Source organism: Notolabrus celidotus, chromosome 6, assembly GCF_009762535.1.
Source record: "Notolabrus celidotus isolate fNotCel1 chromosome 6, fNotCel1.pri, whole genome shotgun sequence".
NCBI classification, from domain to species: Eukaryota; Metazoa; Chordata; class Actinopteri; order Labriformes; family Labridae; genus Notolabrus; species Notolabrus celidotus.
Window position 1 is genome coordinate 17,313,806 of NC_048277.1, and position 16,154 is coordinate 17,329,959.

General features: G+C 39.0%; 1 protein-coding gene across 1 annotated transcript; it reads right to left on the reverse strand.

Annotated features, from left to right (window-relative positions):
* Positions 1–259: 259 nt before the first annotated feature.
* On the reverse strand, positions 260–15,233 carry si:dkey-103i16.6 (SIRT1 domain-containing protein). The gene is made up of 8 exons (XM_034685050.1): positions 14,953–15,233; positions 6,202–6,430; positions 4,276–4,491; positions 3,869–4,101; positions 3,413–3,513; positions 2,436–2,597; positions 1,975–2,187; positions 260–814 (listed from the first exon to the last, which is right to left on the reverse strand). Exons 2-8 carry the CDS (start codon positions 6,420–6,422, stop codon positions 695–697), a joined length of 1,266 nt encoding a protein of 421 aa, XP_034540941.1. The 5' UTR covers positions 6,423–6,430; positions 14,953–15,233; the 3' UTR covers positions 260–694.
* Between the last annotated feature and the right edge of the window lie 921 nt (positions 15,234–16,154).

Below are 16,154 nucleotides of genomic sequence, written 5' to 3' on the forward strand. Positions count from 1 at the left end.
GAACCGTTGCGTTAGAAAAAAAATTCACCCTCCGTACAGTGTGTGCCGATAGAGGAATTAGCTACGTGGAGCCAGGCTGTCTTTTGAACCAGGCTGTAAACATGTTTATTAATGCTGCAAAGATCTTCTTTTTTGAATTGGTGTCTATGTGGTTTCCGGTGTTTCTGCAGCCAGCCTCAAGCGGATTCTCGATAAATTGCAGTTTATAACACTTCCGGAGGTTGCCGCTTGTTTTTCACCCATGAAACATGAAGCAAAGTCGAGAAGGAAAAGACACAACACTTTTATTGAATACTGTTTAAAATATAGTATTAGGCTGATATAAAACAATACCCTTAGACATGGAATAATTAAAACACCTGAAGAAACAGGGCTCATATGTATTTACTAGTGTTCAGGATGAGCCCTCCTTGAATAGTAAGTGCTTTAAATATGCTTGTTGGGCTTGATAAACTGTATTTGATACATTTTTTAAATTTACATATGAACATAGCAAAAAAAAAAACATGACTCACTCTATGACACCGACATGATGAGGTAAAGATGTCTCACGCTCCAACACACACGAGCACAAGAAGAAACCTGAACAGTTAACAGCAGAACAGTTTGAGAGTATCTTCCCACCTTCGTTCAAACACAGACATTTCCAGTGCCGTGGTTTATGAAACATTCAGTGTCGCTCGCTCCAGCTCCATTAGGCAGAGCTCTTGCTGTCCGTTTCTGAGTCTGTCTCCTCGCTGCCGCTGCTGGCTGCTCTCTGAGGGTCTTGTTTGGACCTGCATGTCTCCACTGAAGGTGTCTGTCCACTTATGTTCTACAGGGAGGAAAGTTAATAATCAGTGTCCAGAGATAGTTTAAAGCAGGGGTGTCCAAACTCTTTTCAAAGAGGGCCACATATGATGTTGTCAGAATACCTCAGGGCCAGTGGCTCCTACTGAGAATTAGGAATCCCAAAAGTCATATATGAAATCTCTATTTAATAACAATCAATTTTAAATTTTGTCTCATTATTTTCCTATGGCAGGATCATGATCTGGATTTCATCACACTTCTTTTTTATGTGGTTTTTAAGACCTTTCTAACAAGCAGGCAACATTTTAAGAGCAAAATAATTATTTGCCTGAGTTCTGAACATTTTTTGATGCACCAAATTTTGCCTTTTCTGCACAATTTCTTGTGTCTTGTGTCCTCTTTTGTGTCTTCTGAAGTTTTAGTGATCATCAAGAACATTTTCACATCATGATAAAAACATTAATATGAAAACCTGTCAACTTTAAGAGTCCTTGTGTTTCTTCTTTATTGCCGTCTTGCAGAATTCCCAGAGCTTTGGCTTTAGACAGGTAGTCCATATGAAGCTGTTTGAGACGTTTCTGGATTGACTTTAGTTTTGTTTGTAGAAAGAAACTGTGATTAATTTCTTTGCTATAAATAACACAATTTAAGATGGAAGCTTGGGGCCATAAATAAATGGACCTTGGGCCGCAATTGGCCCCCGGGCCGTACTTGGACACCCCTGGTTTAAAGGGAACTCTTCCAAGTTTAGAAATAAAAGAGTGCTAATTAAAACAGCACTACTATTGTTAAAAAAAGTCATGTTGAAACTGTTGTGTTTAGTCTATATTTGCTGCTGACCACTTGAGGTTACATCTGACATTAACTGCTATTAGCACAACACCTGAAACCAAACCTAACTGTCAAAAGTGTTAAAGATGCTAAGTTGTAAAGAAATGCCAGATTTGCAATAGAAAGAAGAAAGTGAATAAATAAACAACATTCCTGCCATGGCTGCATCAATTTTGATTCTTAGAGTTCATCAATAATAAAGAAGTGTAATTCTAAATCAGCTGAGGACTCATAAGCCTCTGGTGTACATGTAGAATATTACGAGTCCTCTACTCTGCATTTCTCATGTCTACTTTTGTATAATCTGAAAAATACGTTTTTTAAAGGCCTAGTGTTTGATCTGGAACCCACCACTGTCTCCTGAGTCCTCATCAGTTCTTCAATCTCATTGCTCCAGCCGAGCATCTCAGCAAACCTTCGCACTGTGTCCTCCAGGTCACCCAGCTCCATGTGGTCTCCTTTGCGCAGAGGGACCTTCTCAAAAGGACCCACAGCGTGTCGGTTCAGGAGGAGACGCGGCACAGTGGAGCGCACCGTGTTCACCAGGCTGGCAAACGGCTCAATCTGAAACAAGGATTTCAGATATTCCTCAACTCAGAGGTTGACTGCTCACAACCAGTTCTTAAGATATAATAAGAACATAATAAGATACTCCTTTATTCATCCCACAATGGGGAAATTCATGGGAGTTACAGCAGCAAACAAGAAGATGTACAGTACAAGAATTTCAACAAAAATATATATATATAAAAAAATGTCCATCAGAGACAAGCCCATTTAAAGAACTTCATATAGATAAAACAAATGTTTACCTGTAAAGAAGTTCCCATGATGATAAGCAGGTCTGCTTTGGGAAAGTCTTTAGTGTGCAGGAAATACTTCTGAGGAAGATCTTCTCCAAAAAACACAACATCAGGTTTGACTGTTGCAGCGCAGAACGTGCAGATGGGAACGTTATCATTCATGATTGCATGCTGAAAAACAAACATAAAGAAAGGAAGCATTACTCTAGCACAGGCGTTTACAAAGTGTGGATCGGGACCCGCTGGGGGGTCGCGATACAGAAATGGGGGGTCGTGAGATGTCTTCAAGAATGATTTTTTTTTAAGTTATCTAAAAATATGCATTATTATTATTATTATTATTATTATTATTATTATTATTAAAATTTTTTGTTTATTTACCCCTGTTTCCTCAGGTTTATCTTCCTTTTTGTAAGTACTGTTAATTATTATTATTTGTTTATTATTGTTATTGTTATTGTATTTATTTATTTTTTCTTCTCTTTGTTGGTTTTGTATTACTTATATATAATTTGTTAACTTGTGGTGAACAAAGAATAACCAAAAAAAGTGTAATAAAAAAGTTGAATGACAAAAGTTATCTAAAAATAGTAAATTTGATCCATTTATAGTAAAAAATATCAACATAAATAGTAGCTAAACTTGAAATAAAACCTTGAAAATAGAAAATGTAATGAGTTTTCAGCCTTTCTTTGTTGCCAGATGACTCCTAAGTTAAGGGTTAGTGAACAGTTAATTATCAAAAGCATCAGTAGCAGTAGGTTAATTCATAACAGCACAGGAAACACAGACACATGCTCATATAGGTAGGCAAATTTTCTGCAGACCAGCTAAATGAAGCCACATTAAATCACTTTGAGGGACAGAGGGGGTCGTGAGCCTTTGGCACCTATATTTTGGGGGGCGCGGGCTGAAAGGTTTGGGAACCCCTGCTCTAGCCGACTGTATGCAGGATAAATTACTTGGAATATTTTTTTCAGACATACTTGAGCATCTTCAGCAGGATAGGCAGTGTAGCACAGGTGACAGGAAGCTGTGGCAAAACTACCGTGAGCTTCAACAAGTTTGTCATCAGGGATGCCACACACTGTGAAGACAGTTATAGAAAGTTAAAATTTTACAGCTGAGATTTAAAACAAATAAGGACACCATAACAAAAAATAAGAGATCATTGAGGTAGCTGAGGGACAGTAAGCGTGAAATCGTCAAACACTCAGAAACACTCGGAGGATGATAGTGAGGAAGAGAACTTTACCAACATCCTGTTAGTGTGTTCATGGAGATGCAGAAATTTTTAATACTATCACATAAAACTGTTACATATTGTTCCAGCGTTACACATAAGTTGATCTGAAAACCTCTAAAAACAGCCACCAATAATAATTTACATGCATGTTTTTTACTGGACAATTGTTTTTGTCTCCTTTAAAGATCTATCTTACCCTTCTCCAGTCCATCGATGTTCTGCGTGTACATGCGGAGCAGCAGGCCTTTGTGGTGAAGCATGCGGATGAAGTAGTGTATGTAGTTTGGTCGATGGCTGCCAGGATACAGAGCCTTGGCCAGAGAGAAGAAAGGCTGCGGGTCGTTGGTGAAGTAGTCAATGTTGAAAACAGCCTCTGGATACGGGATGTTGTACTTTTCCAAGTTGGCGTAAAGACCTGTTCCTGGAGTTCTGAAAATAAACACATGGAGACATTTTGACATGTGCCTTGTCAGCCATCTGATGAATCTTTCATTAAAAAGGAGATAATGTTTGAAGGTAAAGCTTCAAAAACGTAATCAAATAAGTTTTGTTTGGTATCTCTTTAAAGACAAAAATAAAGTGAAGATGTAGAGAGATACTAACCTGAAGTCAGGAATGCCGCTAGCTGTGCTTATTCCTGCTCCAGCCACCACCACCACCTTCTTACAGCGACCAAGCTTCACCAGCCGACCCACAGAGGCCAGACCTCCCCTGGATGAGGACTTTACAGAAGACACAGACGACTTTTCTTGATCAGATCCGGACCCAGAGGAGTGAGCAGCCTGAATGGAGACAGTGCTGCCTTTTGACTTTCCTTTACTGGAGAGCAGATATAGAAGGGACTTAAAGAAACAGAACAACCTCAGAATGATCAAAAGTTATTTGTTTATATTCAGTAGTAGGTTAAAACATGGGGTTTCAAGTACCTGAAAATAAGGGGTTATGTGTGGAAGGGTCAAATGTGTCACCCATAGGGCTGCAAAGGGATGGAACATTTCCGGTTAACTTCCGGAAAGTTTCCGGTAAATGTCCATGGGAAGTTAAGCTGGGGAATTTTGGAAATATTCCAAATTGGAAACTTTCCAAAGGAATTATGGGAATTTATGGGAATTAACTGGTAATTGAGGGTAATTTAATGGAAAGGTATCATATCCAAGCATATCTGGTGCGGCTGTGGCTTAGCGGGTAGAGTCGGTAGTCTATCAATTGGAAGGTTGGCGGTTCGATCCCAGCTCCAGCAGTCACATGCCGAAGCGTCCTTGAGCAAGACACTGAACCCTGAATTGCTGCCTCTGTTGTTCAGAGGTGTGTGAATGTGAACGAATGAGATCAACTAATACTAATGGTGCCTCACTACAGCTTCTACCATCAGTGAGTGAATGGGTATGAATGGGTGAACGTGACAAGTAGTGTAAAAGTGCTTTGAGAGGACAGAAAGACTAGAAAAAGCGCTATATAAGTACAAGTCCATTTACCATATCTATGTTTTGTTATAAGCAGACATCCATCCAAAATAATACAATTAAAACAGATTTATTTGTAAGTAAACCTTTATCAAGTGTTAAATATTTTATTGAGCAATCAATTATTTCATTGAAGACCAAAAACATGAATGTTGAGTTAAATATTACTCATCCCCCGACCCAACCCATTCAAAAATTAACAAAAATGAAATCCCCAAAAATATCCATTCAACATGCAAAATAAAAAAGCATCTTCCCTCAAGCTTCTCAAGCCTAGCTTCTGCAGGATTCTAGAAATCATCTGTGCATGTGATGGAGGAATGCACAGTGAATGTAGGGGGTGTGGTCTCAATAGCCCTGCAGTAAGCAGTGTGCTATGTGCATGTGATTGTGGAATAGCATAGATATTCAACTGTACTTGCATGAAATCTGGTTGTTTTAGTCAGGATTGTGCTCAAATATATTTTCCCCAACTATATTCAAGTCTTGTTTGCTATTGCAGGTGACAAAGAGGCATCAGTATCAGTTCCAGTCTTTCTCAAAACAAGTTCGAAACTCCTCACAGGGGCTTTAAAAATATGAGTTTCAGTCGTCCAACCACGGACATAATCCCCAAGTTAATTCAGCAGCCTCTTCCTTCAGACCTTGAAATGCAACAGGTAGCTCATTTGCTTCCCTCAGTTTCCTGATGATGTTTAAATGCTCCTAAATTATGGAATGAGCTTCCACTCTACATTAGACAAGTCTCCTCACTGTCCATTTTAAAACTCGTTATTTTTTTTAATCCTTGGCTTTCAACCCCGCATGAGACTCTGCTCCTGTTTTAGTGTTTTATGGTTTGTTTTTATTTATTGTTTCTATTGTTTTATTGTTTTGATTGTTTTATTGTTTTAATTGTTTTATGCCTGCGTTGCTTGTCTATTTATGTACAGCACTCTGTTTCGGCTGTGGTCGTTTCTAAAGTGCTTTATAAATAAAGTTGAGTTGAGAAAGATTCAATCCGGAGGCCTTCGTTAACACATTTTTCAAATATAATAAAAACGTTACACTAATGTGTAATCCTCACCTCGCAGGTAAACTGTCCTGTCTGCTTACACTCATCAGGCTCAGGTCCTGGGCCAAAGCAGAGTCTGTCTGCTTCTTTCTTTGTTTTCCATATGAACCTGGACCCGGGTCCTGAGTCTCTGCAGGGTCAGGATGTCTGGCCTGAGAGCTGGAGCTGCGGGTTATCCTGGTGACTGCAGGCTGGGAAGCTTTTTTATCCCAGCTGGACCTGGACTTGTTCATTCCCACACCTGTTGACATCAAGAGAAGATCCAAATCTAATTATTGGGGCTAAATTAAACATCAGTCAGAGTTGTTAGAGGATGTCATAATTGTGCGATCTGCTCAAAGAGGTCCACATGACATTTGAGGTCACTTTATTTTCATTGTGCCTCTCTGCTAGTTTTTTTCTACATAATTTCCATGAGTTGTTTTTAACTGCACTAATTAGATACTAACGTGTTTACAAGGATTTGCTTCCCACATTGCTCTCCCTCCATCTTCGGTCTCCCATATTTAAAAAGCTGCTACACTGAAATCATCCCTTTCTCCTCGCTCCCTTTGCACACAGAGAAGCTGAAATGTTTTAAAAGTGTCAAGTGTTGAACAAAAGGTAATGGCTGCAATATATTTAGCAACCCCCCTCTGCCCCTCAGCGGCTATGCTAATACAGTCCACAGCTGTGGCAGCTTTACTGTTCAGGGAAAGCGGAGGGTTGAGTGTAAAGAGGGGTGAGAGTAAAAGAGAGGAGTGGCAGAGGTGAAAGGGATCCGTAGATTGACTGTGTGTCAACAAACCCAGCTGGGAGAGAAGAGAGGATGCCCCCTAACGGCCCCCTTCAACTGAGAAAATAGGCACAGAGGAGGAGGGGAGTGCAGAGATAAATGATACGTAGGAGGGATTCAATAAAGAGGGAACAGAGGAGGAGAGAAAGAGGAGAAGAGGAGAGAGAGAGGGAGGAGGAGGGGTCCCCACTCTCTCAAAGCTATTCTAGGCCTTCTAACAACTTCCATGAGGAATGAGTGTGAGTGATCAGGGAGCGAACAAGGAAACAAAAGAGCTACAACCCATAAAACACAACTGTTCAGAGGGCAGCAGGGAGATAAACCCGGCCTCTGTCCAGCAGCACCTTATCGCCCTCCAGAGGGACACGAGAGGAGGAGAGGGAAGAAGAAGAAACAGCAGACTTTAGAATACAAAATGATGAAAATGCAACCTAAAAACCTTTCACTAATTATAAAATTAACATCTTGAGAAAACTAAGAACTCTTGACTTTAAACTGTATGGTCGCTACTACAAACTTCTCTTTTCTTTCATTTTAGTACTCAATCTTCTCTCACTTTGCCTCCCTAAAAACTGAAGCCCCTCCATTTTAGACCCCCCCCCCCTCCCCTACACATCCTAAAGAACTATTAAAAACAACAGGAGGGCGAGGGGGGCGATCGTCTCGGCTTTTGTGTGGGCTCCTCTTTAAAAGAAGACACTGCTGAGTACAGGCAATAAATCAGCAGCCCAGTTATTAAGGTCTCACACAGACGGTGCAGTGCAACAGCAGACCAAACACATACACACAATCACAGAAGTCAAGTTACACCTGCAGGAAAAGACAGGATTAAGAAGGTTTACCTCAGACTAACTAACACAGTCAAACAGGTTGCATCCAGTCAAAACAGAGCAGCAAACAGCAAAGTTGAAAAAGGCTAACGGGAATTTTTAGATGTTCTTCTTAAAAAAGTGATTTTTATGAGATCAAAGTGAATATCTATGTTTTAGAGCTCATCTATTGTATCTTAAAGAGAGCAAACTGTTCTGTTAGTTTTCTTTAATGACAAATTAATCCCTGTATAAATGACAAAAGGCTTAAACAGGATTTGAGAGAGCCCCCCTTTCCCTCTGTCAGGCCTTTCACACTGTTGTTCTCACAGCTATCCACAGTCGAAAAGCTGAGTCCAGCGTGTCCCAGTCAGTGTGTCCCAGTGCCAGACCACCAGGAGTGTCGCTGCTCATATGAGGGTTACAGTTATCTAATTAGAGCTGTCCTACAACACCAGGCACACCTCACTGATCACCATTACCCCCCAAACAGTCAGGGTAATCCTTTTACTACTTAAAGGACCACAAGCTAAAAAAAAAAGCAGCAAAGAGCAGCAGGACTTAAAGTTTGTGTGGAAACAAAACAAAAAGAAAGTGAAGCAGCTTCTTGACATTTAGCACAAGAGGCTGCAGTCTGACATGCAGCAAACGTTTGTGGTGGAGACAAACAACTTGATGAGGGGAAGAACCGTAACTGTAGCTTTGTCTTTGAAATGTCACCCTGGTTCATATGTGTGGAAAAAAAAAACGTAAAAAAGGAACCTTTAAGAAAAAAAGTAAGGTTAGTTTGTTTCCTTGTTTTTGATTATTACGAAACGCAGTACCTTTGCTTTTAATTACTTTGAAAGTTATAAGGTAAAACTTAGGAAAATTAAACTTCTCGTCCGAAAACATCAGAAAACTGGGAACAAAAAAAAAAAAAAAATCTGTTTTTTCAAACCATGGCAAGAACTCAAAGTTATACAGCTTATGATACAAATGAGCAATACATTAAATACTTGTGGGTAAGGACTGGACCAAAGGTGTCAAACGTATTCACATTCATTACTCAAGTAGAAGTATAGATACTATGGTTTAAAAAGACTTCTGTAGAAGTTGAAGTATCAACTCAAGCTTTGTACTCAACTTAAAGTGCAAAAGTTCTGGATTCAAAAGTAATTTCGGACTATAAGGACTGCAGAAAAAATCATCGGTGTCGACCTGCCCCCCATCCAGGACTTGTACCGGTCCCGGGCCAGGAAACGGGCAGGTAGCATCACTGCTGACCCCTCACACCCTGGACACAATTCTTCAAACTCCTACCCTCCAGCAGGCGCTACAGATCACTGTGGGCCAAAACAACCCGCCATAAGAACAGTTTCTTCCCCCAGGCTGTCACTCTGATGAACACTAAACCATAACAGTGTCATACCTGTCAGATAATACTCTCTGTAAACATACATGTAAATATACAATGCAACAATTCTCCAAGCAGAATTCCATATTTCTATTTTTTGTATTATTTAACTACTATTTTTATAATGTAAAAACTACCTCTGCAACTCACCAATGCACTTTATCATATTATTTTAGCCTGTACATATTAGTCATGCCTATTTGTTGTTCTTTTGTATTTATAGCTGATGTTATTGTTATTATTTTTATTTTATTTTTATTTGTAGGTCTTATTCTTATTCTTATTCTTATGCCTTGTACAAAGAGAGCACATCTTACCAAAGTCAAATTCCTTGTGTGTTCAAGCATACCTGGCCAATAAAGCTGATTCTGATTCTGATTCTAATGTACGGGGGAAAAATGCCATTAAGGACAAAAGCTTAGGCCACAGAGGCTATAATGACTATAATGTTATATAAGTATGTCAATGTTGAAATATTTGGGTTGCACCTGTTTCAGCCGCATTTATGCCCATTGAAAAGGAAGGCATTTTTGTACAATGCAAATACATTAAAGAACCATATATGTGTACTACTGAGCATTAACGTGTTTCATGGAACGGAAGATATGATGACTGGTTGCCTTTAAGTATTATAATGGTGCAAAAAGTCAAACTTCACAGGCATGTTATCAATGGCCTTTATGGGAACATCAATGTACATGAATGTGGTTTTTTTTTAACGATGACAAGCCGGAATGAAAACAACCCGAAATGAAATAAGAGTAACGAGGCTATTTTTAAAATGTAAGGAGTAGAAGTAAAAAGTCAGCTGAAAAATAATTACTCCAGTAAAGTATAGATACCCAGAATTTATACTTAAGTAAGGTAACAAAGTATTTGTACTTTGTTACTTGACAACTCTGGATTGGACACATTTTTTCCAGACTTTTTCATCTTTCCCTGAAAATCCTTCAAATCTTTCCAAAACTGGACTTTGATTGAAATGAATCTGGTTGCATTTCGGTTCACACTCTTCGTGTTTTATTAAATGTTACTCACACAATGACAATTAAAGAAACAACGTCTTCTCTGTGGATTTATAATAAATTCTTAAAGATCTGTTTACACACAGTGATGCAGACCGCAAAAACTTTTAACCCTTCAGCAACAGAATCTGACTGCTTTCAGCACACGCAGCAGCAGCAGCAGCAGCAGTGTGCGCCTGTGGACAGTCGGGGCTTAATCTACCTGCTGCCTCTGCAGTAACAGTCAGCTGTGTCTAAAAGCAGATTTGGTTAAGTTTAATGAGGGGCTTTCCCCCTGCAACCCCACCATTTAACCCTCCACTCACAGCTGAATCGAGGACAGCAGACTTTGATCTCGGCTGCCCTCACACACAGGATGAAAACAGGCAGCCGGGTTGCCACGGAAACCTCTTCATTACTTAGTTGGAGAGGCAGCAGCTCTCAGTCCTCCGTCCCCACCTGCTCACTAATGACATATCACTCTGTGCAGCATCTTTGTTGTGCTCCCTGTTGACACAAAGCAGCAAGTCCTGATTTGTGTTTATGTATTGTTTGCTCACGCAGAGGAGCGCTCGATGGCTAACTAATGACTCTGCCCGTCCTGTAACTCTTCTGAGAGCCATCAGGCCCAAATTAAACACCAATTAACCAATAACATGGCTGTGATGTTATTTTCACAACTTAACAGAATAATATCTAAGTAAAGACAAACCCAAAGGTTTGCGATACAAATATTGAACTACCATTGTTATGCTGACAAGCCATTCTTATGGCTGGTTAAGGATGTCTTGATAACTGAAGTCATTTATCAAGGCAATGCACATCTTAACTTAATATCAATTAAAGATTAAATGTGACATTTTGTTTGTTTTGTAAAACTTAGAGCAGGGATGTCAAACATGCGGCCCGTGGGCCAAAATCGGCCTGCCAGAGGTTCCAATCTGGCCCACGGCTCGACTTTGCAATGTGAAAAAATTACAGAGAAGACATTAACTGCAAATTTTCAATACAAGTAACTACTATTTCAAATTTGTCCTCTGCAGGTCGCATAAAATCATAGTGCTGATGGAGCACACCTGACCAGTGCTCCAGGACTTTTTTTTCTCAAAGTGAGAAAATAGATGACTTGCTGTTTGCATAATCTGGATGGGATTCATAAAGACTTTTTAGAGCACTACAAGATGATTCACTAACTACTAACACTAGCACTACACCCCTGCATACAACACTGTCCAGCAAGCAAACTCTTCAAGCTGGAGCTGAGGGGTCCAAAATAATCAACTTTACCTTCTTCATAATTATAATCTATCTGTTCTTTTGATGTAAACATTAAACTGTGTGTGTCAGGTGAATGGTTAACCTGTGAGTTTGGTGTGTTGGCAGCAGGTTTTAGGGCTTAAAGAGTAAAATATTCTGCCCCACTATGAGACACATCATGGTGAAAAAAAATACAACAGCTGTTTTTGTAGAAAGATAGTTCATCAAATGTAAACATTTTCAGAATGTACTTTTTTGCACTAAAACAAAGGGAAACATTTGGAGTTGTCTTTCTCCATAGGTTTTTATGTTATGATTTTACTGGACCGGCCCACTTCAGATCAACTTGGGCTTTATGTGGCCCCTGAACTGAAATGAGTTTGATGCCCCTGACTTAGAGTATTAACCAAATAATGTGTATGATGAACTTCAGGGGTATAAAAAAAGTATAAAGTTGCAAACTTAAACTTTTCAAATGAAAGACAGCAGATAGAAAGATACCTTGGTTATGATGGAGACTTGTACTCGATATATCTATATACTTATATACAATTACAAAGTGATATGTAAGTAGTCTCCTAAATAGACAAGTCTTCATCATAGAGGGGATCATAGTTTAAACATTTTAAGATTAAAGGGACATTAGCTGGTTTGTTAGCAAAGCTTGTTGTTGAGGACGAGTAGGAGATCAAGTCTGCGTAGTCAGTGAGCTCTTTTAAATCCCTTCTTAAAACAGACTTTTAGCGCAGATCCTTCCCGGATTTTATCTGAATTTTATTTTATTTTATTTTAACAGTCTTAAGAAGTATATTTTAAAATAATTTGATTCCTTTGGAGTTCTTTTAGTGGGATTTTATGTCTTTTAAAATATGTTTTATTTCTTTATCTTGACTTGTGTGATTTTATGAACTGCCTGTTTTATTTTGCTGCCCATGTGAAGCACTTTGTAACTCGGTTTTGAAAAGTGTTCCACAAATAAAATTATTATTATTATTATTATCATTATTATTATTACTTTGAGGAGACTGAGTTGCTGGGTTCTCTAACATCTGAATAAATTCAGGCACACACTACATTGAGTGCACACATCCTCTGAATCGAGTGTCAGGTGTCAAAAAGGTTTCAATAAAAGTGAAGCTACACTGCCACCTGCTGGAATCTGAACTCCAGTAAAAGAAAGCTCAGTGGCACACTGTGCAAAGTGTGACCGATTCTGTAGGATTGTTCCACCTTTGAACACTCAAATCCACTTACACAGAAACTTTACAGAAGTATACTGTGTTTAAAGCTTTTCTGACATATCTGTGTTTTACTCCATCATATTTACCTGACCACTGAACTAGACAGTGCAGATTAAGAATATTCAAACAAAGATTAAATAAATATCTAAATTATCATATATCATCATTGGTCTATTCATCCTACAGTGAAAAAAAATAAATTAAATAAATTACCAGCAGCAAAATGTAAGTGATGTTGAGACATCAATTAGTGTCCAATAATATTATATATATGTGTATATATATATGTGTGTATATGTGTATGTATGTGTATATATATATATATATATATATATATATATATATATATATATATATATATATATATATATATGTGTGTGTGTGTGTGTGTGTGTGTGTGTGTGTGTGTGTGTGTGTGTGTGTGTGTGTGTGTGTGTGTGTGTGTGTGTGTGTGGATATTGATAATTCCAGGGTATTATTCATATCTTGATTCGTACGTAACGGTAATTTAGGCTTAAGTGAAGTTTTGAATTCAGGACATCTACCAATGTATTTCCTCACTTAAGAATCACTTCTTTTACTTTAATGTTTATAAGCTTTGTAGTTTTTCCAGCAACAAAGAGTACAGCCTACAAATTGGTGAACTTGTAGGCTGTAGTAGTGTGGGACCTTCAGAAGACATGCAGGAAAAGGTTGCGGCCGGGAGTTGAACCGGCTACCTCTGCGACAAGGACTGTAGCCTCTGTATGTGGGGCGCTTAGACCGCTAGGTCACCAGCGCCCCACCCTCTCAACTTTAAAGATGAGGCTTAAAACTTTCCTTTTTGATAAAGCTTATAGTTAGAGCTGGCTCAGGCTTTGACCAGCTCTTAGCTATGCTGCTATAGGCTTAGACTGCATGGGGAACTGGCACACTGGGAACCTTTCTGGGAGTCCCTTGGCTCCCTTGTCTTGTAGGTTCCTCTTAGTCGCTGCCGTAGAGGTCCTGCTGCTGTGGACGTTACAAACTCCAGCTGTTACTGATGTCAATAAATAAAGTAAATCAATAAAGTAATATCTTATCTTATGTAACGGACTCCAGTGGCAACAGCTACTACTACTACTACTACTACTACTACTACTACTACTACTACTACTACTACTACTACTACTACTACTACTACTACTATTCGTCTCATCAGTATTATTGCTCTCTCTCTCTTATTCTCCTCTATCCCTCTTTCCAACCCCAACTCGGTTGAGGCAGATGTCTGTCTAACATGAGTCTGGTTCTGCTCGAGGTTTCTGCCTGTTAAAAGGAAGTTATTCCTTACTGCTGTAACTTGCTCTGTTTGTAAAAGCGCCTTCAGATAACTTTTGCTGGAATTTTGTGCTATTCAAATAAAGATTGATTGATTGATTGATTTAAATTACTCACAAGAAGACATACACTGAGTGTTTTGACAAATCATGCACTGATTGTAGATGGTTTTAGTTGTTGGATACAAAACAGGGGGTCTCCTGTTGATAGGAGGAATTTGATCCACTGATTATCATATAAAGAGAAAGTTCACTGATATTTTGATGGACATTAAATCCTTATGTTTCTTTTTAATATATAATTACAAGAGAAGAAGCAGATGTTGCTTCTGATGATGATCATACCCAGGTAGAAATCTCAGTGGTTTTTTACATTTTATTTATATACAAAAAACTAGCAACACATTGGTTAGATGTGCAGAGTAGGTCTATGATATCCATCTACGCTTAAGCATGACGGGATCCAAGAATATCAAAGTGAATTGTGCCTCCTTTTAAAAACAAGTTGAATTGCTTTCTCATGCATATACGTGGTGTTCTAAAAGTTTAACATTTTTCTTGATGTAGGTGACCCAGAGGCTCTAAGTTTCTACTTCACCCTGAACATAATGAAACAAGATTTGCTCCCAAAGAAATCATGCTCATACCTCCATCCCTTAAACTGAGATTTAGGGTAAACACAGATGTTTCCCACTGAATGTGAAAATATCCCTCAAGTGTCAAACTCTTAGCCTTCTCATGAGAAAGCTCTTTTATTTTCTGGGGAAAACAAACTTAGTTTAAAAAGTGTAAGCTAAGTGTAAGAAATAAGGGCAATAAGCAGAAACACCCACATTGCAGCTGATTGTGACTGATATACTACTCTTCAGGAAACCATTGCTGAAAAGGTTACATTTTTAATTCTCTACTTCCTCTACTTCTTCATTGTCAACATACAATGATGGTGCCAGTAAAAGGGTTAAAGTCATCATCATAAACATTACCTGTCTTTCCAGAAGGCGGACCTTTTGAATGCTGCACAGACGGCGGAGGCAAACAGCAGACAGAAAAACACTCCTTGTAAACCAAACTCGTTTTTGTTATCCACAATCCTCTGTAGTCCGGTCCACCAGGGGTTCAGACGTTGAACATGTGCCTCCTTCTTCTAAAATTAAGACAATTGCATCCAAGCATCTCAGACTGTTATTGTTAGGGCACAGAGAGCTGTCACTCCGCTGCAGTTTCCGGGTCCTGAATAAATCATTACAAATACAGGCGGGAAACAGAGCCACAGTCACGTGGTGCGGCTCTTCCGCTCTTCCGCCTGGTTTATTTACAGTCTATGCCTGCTCCTCAATCCAGAGCTGTAGGCTCAATCTAAAGCAGGGGCGTCAAACTCATTTCAGTTCAGGGGCCACATAAAGCCCAAGTTGATCTGAAGTGGGCCAGACCAGTAAAATCATAACATGATAATCTTTAAATAAGGAAAACTATAAATGTGTCCCTTATTTGTTTTAGTGCAACAAAAAAAAAAACACTCTGTAAATGTACACATTTGATGAACTATCTTTCTACAAAAACAGCTGTTGTATTTTTTTCACCATGATGTGTCTCATAGTGGGGCAGAATATTTTACTTTTTAAGCCCTAAAACCTGCTGCCAACACACCAAACTCACAGGTTAACCATTCACCTGACACACACAGTTTAATGTTTACATCAAAAGAACAGATAGATTATAATTATGAAGAAGGTAAAGTTGATTATTTTGGACCCCTCAGATCCAGCTTGAAGAGTTTTCCTGCTGGACAGTGTAGGGGTGTAGTGCTAGTGTTAGTAGTTAGTGGATCATCTTATAGTGCTCTAAAAAGTCTTTATGAATCCCATCCAGATTATGCAAACAGCAAGTCATCTATTTTCTCACTTTGAGAAAAAAAGTCCTGGAACACCGTTCAGGACGCTCCTTCAGCACTAAGATTTTATGCGACCCCCAGAGGACAAATCTGAAATAGTAATTACTTTTATTGGAAAATTCCAGTTAATGTCTTCTTTGTAAATTTTTCACTTTGGGAAGTCTTTATGCGGGCCGGATTGGACACCTCTGATCTAAAAACCGTATACAGTCAGTATTTCAATCAGGAAATTTGCTTTTTTACTGTTTCCGGCTACTTTCTGCCTGCTTTGCTTTAGGCCTATTTCACCAAACT

What these genes read in the sequence shown, in the direction of transcription:
- si:dkey-103i16.6 (XM_034685050.1), bottom strand. Translation starts at nt 6,422, where the DNA reads ATGAACAAGTCCAGGTCCAGCTGGGATAAAAAAGCTTCCCAGCCTGCA. An exon ending in CAGGACAGTTTACCTGCGAG is followed by an intron (nt 4,492 to 6,201) that starts GTGAGGATTACA and finishes TCTGCTCTCCAG; the next exon opens with TAAAGGAAAGTCAAAAGGCA. An exon ending in CATCGATGGACTGGAGAAGG is followed by an intron (nt 3,514 to 3,868) that starts GTAAGATAGATC and finishes CTGTCTTCACAG; the next exon opens with TGTGTGGCATCCCTGATGAC.